At 30.0% G+C, this 7,805-nt stretch overlaps 1 protein-coding gene across 1 annotated transcript in view; it reads left to right on the top strand.

Moving 5' to 3' along the window:
- The window catches only part of LOC111714192 (uncharacterized), a 15,001-nt gene extending 8,992 nt beyond the window's left edge, over window positions 1–6,009 (top strand). The window contains exons 11-14 of the mRNA XM_023489242.1: window positions 666–758; window positions 3,218–3,277; window positions 3,944–4,001; window positions 5,888–6,009. Coding sequence (XP_023345010.1) covers window positions 666–758; window positions 3,218–3,277; window positions 3,944–4,001; window positions 5,888–6,009 — 333 coding nt within the window. The remainder of the gene's footprint in view (window positions 1–665; window positions 759–3,217; window positions 3,278–3,943; window positions 4,002–5,887) is intronic.
- Window positions 6,010–7,805: the final 1,796 nt, after the last annotated feature.

Genomic DNA, 7,805 nt, shown 5'->3' with positions numbered 1-7,805 from the left:
ATTGTACAGTGAGAACCTGTAATAAGCTATATAAATCACTTTTCCACAATTGTACAGAGAGAACCTGTAATAAGCTATATAAATCACTTTTCCACAATTGTACAGTGAGAACCTGTAATAAGCTATATAAATCACTTTTCCACTATTGTACAGTGAGAACCTGTAATAAGCTATATAAATAACTTTTCCACTATTGTACAGTGAGAACCTGTAGTAAGCTATATATAAATCACTTTTTAAAGTAAAATAGGTCTGTTTGTATAACTGCACAAATGTTGTCTTTCCTGTACAATGAATTTTCAAAGTCTTAATTTGGGTCTAGTTTTTCTGGGGTTCACTGTATAAAGACTAATAGCTGAAGGGCCCGGCGTTGCCCATGGAATATATTTTTTTTAATTTAAAAAAATTCTTTAAACATTTCGAATTTTTTTAGCCTAAAACACCCCCCGGCCACCCCTGAGTGTCCACACAAAATTTCAGCCCGATCGGTCCAGCCGTTTGGCCGGCTATAGACAACATATATATATATATACATATACATATATATACAAATGTATAAAAATGTACAAACATAGATAACTTGTGTATATAATTACATTTCTTTTATCTGCATAATAGATTAATGTATCTTCATTTTTAAAAATAAATTTTTTGTTGTTGTTTAGACTGTGAGTATTAGGTCGTTGCAATCCACAAACATAGAAGACAGTACAGTTATATTTGCTAACGTACATACATCTTTCGGATATGGTGTACAGGTAGGGATGTTAACGTTTTCATTTTTTTTTTAAAACGATCATTTCGTTATGAAAACGACGACGAAAAATCAAAAACGAAACGATCGTTTTTTCAAAAAGTTAGTTTTTTTAAAATGGTCGTTTTACAAAACGATCGTTTTTATAAAAATCCACGTTTCGCTAACGATTGTTAACGACGACCCTTCGTTAACGATCGTTAACTAAGAGAGGAAACCGATCTGAAGGGCATTTGTACTTATCATTGAGTAGTTTTTAAAAAAAAATATCAAGAAGTTTTAGGTCCCCCGCGACGACATTCAATAAAGTTACATGTATTTTTTTTCTTCAAAAACGATATTTTTTTCCGAAAACGACCGTTTTTATTAAGTTCGTCGTTTTGTTTCCGATCGTTAACATAATTGTCAATAATTATTTTTAAAAAACGAGTGTGTCGTTTTTATAAACAATCGTTTTTTTTCAAAAACGAAACGATCGTTTGAAAACGATTAAAAAACGAAACAAAAAACGATCGTCATATAATTAACGACATCTTATAGACAGGACATTTTATAGACATTAAATTACATAGAATATATATAAAATATCCTAATCTTGAATTTTCATATTTAAGAACTTTAATTATATCTATCTACAAAAATTTATTTCTTTGAAATGTCCTCTTTAAAAATAGTTCGATATGATTTTTACTAATAAATCTATTATTAACGTAAAACATAATTTATCTTGAAGTACTGTTTATTTATTTATTTTTATCCCAGGAGACACTGTACGATGCTATCCATCCTACTAGAACCACAGTTCAGGCAGGAATTATTATGATAGATGTTCTTTCATATATTCTATATAATTTGCAAAGAGAATAGAATATATATTAGAGTGGAATTTAGACTATCCCTCGGTATGAATTTTTTCAGTCCCTTTCAGCCTGAAAGGGACTTCAAAGTGTACAAATCATGTTCACAAATTATATGCAGTAGATTACATTAATACAGTATGTTCCCTAGACTATCCATTTCAATTTCGAATTTTTTAAAACTGTTAAATAAACTTTAAAAAATGAATTAGGTGAATAAAAAACATCATTTGATTTATAGTTATAACGGGAAAATCATCTTTTGTAAAGTGAAAGGCATAGAGTCTATTTGAAATGATCATTGGTCAATTATAAAACCAGCCTATTTCATAATTTGGTTTTCTTTTAATATTAATTTTAGATTTTCTATAAAATGATGTTCCAGGGCCCAAAAGGTTATATAGCATAAATATGTGAAGTACACCTGCAGTATGGAAACAGTACAACAAAATGGCCGTTTTACATATTTTTCTAGTAAATTCCACTCTAATCGTTGATAATTTGTCTACAAATTTCTATGATGTTTCTATTTTGTCTATCTTTAAAACATTTCTTTAAACTTTCTTAGCCATTAATTATTAACTTTTTGTAATTTTCTTTCTATTTTCTGAAATTAAAATTTCCTTTTCTACGTATTTTAAACATTTCTGTTCAAACATTTTTGTGGAGGAAATTTTCTATTCTTTCTATTCTTTGGAGAGCATTAATCTTTAGCTTTTGTATTTAGCTAATTCTTTTCAAAATATAATTTTTCTCTTTTTTCTGCCAACCCACTATAATGATCGTAAACATTACTTCTTTAGATGAAAAGTTTTCTCCGTGGATATGTTATGGTTTAACTTACTCTCTTGTCTTATCTGTATAATCTCTAATAAGCTAAATATTTTGTCATATCTGTATAATCTCTGATTAGCTAACTCTCTTGTCCTATCGGTATAATCTCTGATAAGCCAACTTACTAGTCCTATCTGCATAGTCTCTGATTAGCTATTTCACTATAGTCCTATCTGTTTAATCTCTGATTAGCTAGCTCTCTTGTCCTGTCCGTATAATCTCTGATTAGCTAACTCTCTTGTCCTATCGGTATAATCTCTAATAAGCCAACTCACTAGTCCTATCTGTTTAATCTCTGATTAACTAATTCACTAGTCCTATTTGTAAAATCTCCGATAAGCTGATTTTCTTGTCCTATCTGTAAAATTTCTAATTAGCTAATTCTTTTGTCCTGTCTGTCTAATTTAACTCTCTTGTCCTATCTGTGTAATCTCTGATTATCCAACTCACTACTATTCCTATCTGTATAATCTCTGAATTCAGGTTTCAGACACCGGGTTTAATAGAGGACCGAGGCAAACAAAATTATAATTATTTTATTGATTTAAAAACTTTTAATTTTTATGATTTCAATTTCAATTTCATTTTGATGACAATTAAAATGTGATTAATGTTGATATAGTTTCAATTATTTTTATTTATTTTCTAATATCTTATTATTATTATGAGAATCATTTTATGATCATCATTAATATCATGATTATTTTATCATTTTGTTACAATTTTTATTTTTGAAATTATTTTATCATTTTGCATTTTTTTGTTGTTAAAGGAACACGGAAAATACACTCGAGTATTCAACTATATACAATGTACAGACTGTTACCGTCAGGTAAACATGTTTTAAGGGTCTGTTCCTCTATTTGATGATAGATATACTATCCCAATATATTGATCTTACCTCTTTATAAAGACTGTAAGCGTAGTTTCCAGTGGTCCTCCATGCATGCAGATTGCAGATGGACAATGCTTGATTTACAATGGTACCCTTGAAACCTTAATCTGATCAAAAATGTGAATAATACCCTCTTTGACGCAAAAATATTTCTGTGAGTTTCTCCATTGTTTCTTTTAAGCAAGAAATGCGCGCGTTATCCACTTTTGAAGAAAACTCACAAAATACAATAAACAGTTATAAGAAACAAACAAATTGATATATTTAATTCATCTTTGATCACACAAAGCTTTCAATGGTACCTTTGCAAATTGGGCATTGTCATATATTCTGTTCTTACACTTTTTATTTAATCGTGGAAAGCATGTCAAATAATGGACAAAATGTTGTCTTCCATATTATATTTGACACTTGTGACGTCATGTATAATTGTTCCATTTCTCTGTTGCCACCTATTGTATTTGGTTATCTATTTGATTTTACGCCCGTTTCCGAAACCAAGATCTCCCCCTTCACATAAATATTAGATAAGCTGTGGAAAGCTGCAGGCAGTATGTCCCAAGGGAGTGTTCACTATTTTCTTTTAGAAATGTTGATGTACAGGCCAGTCTGACTCCGGATATTTCTAATATTGGATCTCTTCTTCAAAATGTGCTTCTAGGTAAAAACAATTTTACAAAATATGATTTAAAAAGTCGTCTTTTCTCCATCATTTTTCTTTTTGTGACATATGGGGGGAGTGTTAATTTTCATATACATTTTAAAATTACAATTTTATTTGTTTAACGTTTAATAATGATTGTTGTTTAATCTTAATTGACCCTCCCAAATCACAAGGATAGAGCAAAAATTACGTAGATATCTTTGAGATTTATGCAGCTGAGACAAGGAAGAAAATTCTCAGAATTAACCTCTGATTCAAAAAACAAAAACGACAATATCTCAAACAAGTGTTTAAAGAGTACGCAGCTTTTAAAGGAGGGGGGGGGGTGGTCACTCTTGATTAAACAGCCCCTTTATCGTTGTTAATTGCACCATGTTGCAACGGTAGATGAACATGTTTTTATTGTGATGAAATGCCTCTACACTCTTTTATTATAACGTGTAAGTGCGAACGTCTAGCTGCACACCTTGCATCTTGAGGGAGGGGGTGCAGGGCCGCCATGAGCCCCGCTAAATGATCTCCAAGCCTCCGTATTCGCAGATGAGTATTTAAAATGACATGGCGCGGCACCTAAACGTGAGAATAGATATTATTGAAGTAATAAATAATATTTTTAAAGAAAATTTTAATCAATGAATAGTTATGCAGTGTTTTCTTGGGTATAAAAAAACATTGCATAACTATTCAAATATCAAATATTTTTTCTAACATTTTTATACATTACTAGTTACTTCTATAATATCTATTCTAGGGCCATGTCATTTTAGATACTTATATGCAAATCCATAGGCTTGGAGACCATTTTGCGGGGCTCTGGGCGTCTCTGCACCCCCTCCCTTGCATCATGCATTACATCAGTTTTAATCGTGGCACACCAATCTTGATATAAGGAAGAAGTGTATCTTATACAGAACTAGATTGGGAACCCAGTTTAGTCCAGAGTTTTCCTTACAAAAGTCAACCCCCTGAAATTAAAATTTTTAGAGAAACAGAGCTTACTATTTATATATATATAGATATACATTTTGTTCAAAGAATTTTGACTTCGGAGGATTATGTAAAATATAATTCTTTTTTAATAAAATGTGAAGTTTAAAAACTGAAATAGATTATATTTACATATATATATACATATACAGATTATATTATATATACAGATTATATTATATATACAGATTATAGACGCGGACGCCAACGAGTAGAATACAGCTCTACCCACATCTTTAGTTTTTATTTTACAAGAAATCTTCATAAAAGGATTCATTCATCACCATTTTTTATTAACGTTTTTCGATTGCTTTCAAACTATAAAAAAAAATGGGGGGGGGGGGCATTTAATTCAAAATTTAACAGTTTTGCGTGTCACCTTTTTCTAATATTTGTTTAGCTGTAGGACTACACCCCCATCACATCGGATTTATATATCACCGTTTAAAGCTATGGCTTGAAATACCGAATTAATTGCAAAATTGAAACTAAACATAAAAATTCTATCATTTTTGAAACAGAATTAATTTAACTTTCGGATTTTGAAATTTCAGAAATGTCTCTATTTTACGTAGCTCATTCCTAAAGCTTCACCATCAGACCGGGGCGAGCAATTCTAGATTTAGCCCGCTATGAAATGTTGCATCAACTTACAAGACAGAATCCGCTTTGAAGTGTCGCAAAGCCTTGGTTTTGATTTACAGCTCTAACTTACTCATGCTTTTCTATAGCTCAAGACATGTGCATTTTAGAACTGTAAAGCACTTGTTTTTTGCTTTAGTCTTTGACAGGTAATAGGCGTGAACCTAATTGATTTTTGCGTGAGATCTTGAAACCTTATAATCACAGTGAGCAAAGACTTAATTCTTTGTCTTAAATTTAACGTAATCTTTCAGGTATCCTTGGGAACAATCTTCTCCCTGGACTAGGTGGACTAGGTGGATCCCAGAATGGACTTGTTGGACCTCAAATACCTGGACCTCCACACACTAAACTCATCACGCACACCAGGGACTAATATTTTTCTTTAAATGGATTGCGAGCTAATAGCTCCGTGTAAAGAGGGCAATGTCAAATGTCGTCTTGACAATTTTTCAATGAGTTTTATTCTATATTACGTAAATTTCAGTGTTTGCGAAAATAAATAAATATCCATGAATATGAGGGAACAGTTTTAAAGAGTTCCATATAATCATTTACTTAAAAAACTAAATATCTGCAACATTCCATTATCAGAAAGTGAAGAATACGACATTTGATGAATTCTTTCGATGTATTCGTTATTAATGGTTTCACTGTAGATGATCTAAATCTAACTATGCAAAAAAAGCAATGTGTCATTTTGAAATGGTAAAAATTCTGATCATTCCATCAGCTAAAAAAGTGAAATCTACATTTTCTTGACTTATCTTTAAACTTTAGTAAAGTAGCATGCAAGATTTTAATTTATAATTCAAGCTAGATTATCTTGAAACTAAATATTTAAATAATGTATAATATCTAGCAGTTATCTCAGAATTTAGATTTACTCTACAGATTTACATATTTAGATTTACACTACAGATTTACATATTTAGTATTCACACTACAGATTTACATATTTAGATTTACACTACAGATTTACATATTTAGATTTACTCTACAGATTTACATATTTAGATTTACTCTACAGATTTACATATTTAGATTTACACTACAGATTTACATATTTAGATTTACTTTACAGATTTACATATTTAGATTTACTCTACAGATTTACATATTTAGTATTCACACTACAGATTTACATATTTATATTTACTCTACAGATTTACATATTTAGTATTTACTCTACAGATTTATATATTTAGATTTACTCTACAGATTTACATATTTAGTATTCACACTACAGATTTACATATTTAGATTTACACTACAGATTTACATATTTAGATTTACTCTACAGATTTACTTATTTAGTATTTACTCTACAGATTTACATATTTAGTATTTACTCTACAGATTTACTTATTTTGATTTCCTCTACAGATTTACTTATTTAGTGTTTACGTAGTTTTCTAATTTCTTAAAGATCAACACCAGAACCATTCTCATCCTTAGTGACATTAGTAAACATTAAAAAAAAATTGAACTCAAATGTCTATGTGAAAAGTAACGTTCAAGATTATTTAAAAATTGAAACATTTTTTCTTTGTTCTTTTATTATCTATTTATGTCATTGTAATGGGTAGTCTTAAGTGCGAAAAGTTTTTGCCGGTATTTTATTTTTTCTAGTTTGTTTAAAATCAAAAAAGTGAAAATACTTTTATTTTGATCGATGAGTTTATTTAGATAAAATCATCCAGTCTTACCATGAAAAAAATGTTTTGGCTTAGTTCCCAAACCTTGGAATTTTCTAAAAAGTAATTTATAAATATATGTTTTTTAAATTCAAAAAGTCTAAAAACTCAGTGCTGAGAATTTTATACAAATTTTGAAATGATTTTGGAAATCTAGGAAAAAAAACATATGAAACAATTTTGTAATTTTTTAGATCATTTGTTAGCACAACAACTTCAGTAGACTCTCTTCTAGTCCCGGTTACATTCCAGGGGTCTCAGGTCTTCAGAACTGTATTCGATACAAAAACACAGGTTTGTCTTTTATAGTTAAAGGGACTGTGATTTCAAATCACTCCTCATCAAATAGATTATAGTTCAATAGATGGGAACAGAGAAATGGACCAATTGTACACGATGTCACAAGTATCAAATATAACAAGGAAAAGGGAAATTTTCTCACATAAGTACGTTGACATGTTTTCTAATAATAAAT

The sequence above is a fragment of the Eurytemora carolleeae genome, unplaced genomic scaffold (genome assembly GCF_000591075.1).
Source record: "Eurytemora carolleeae unplaced genomic scaffold, Eaff_2.0 scaffold1399, whole genome shotgun sequence".
NCBI lineage: Eukaryota > Metazoa > Arthropoda > Copepoda > Calanoida > Temoridae > Eurytemora > Eurytemora carolleeae.
The sequence above is the reverse complement of the archived record's forward strand: the minus strand, read 5'-3'. Positions and strand labels throughout refer to the sequence as shown.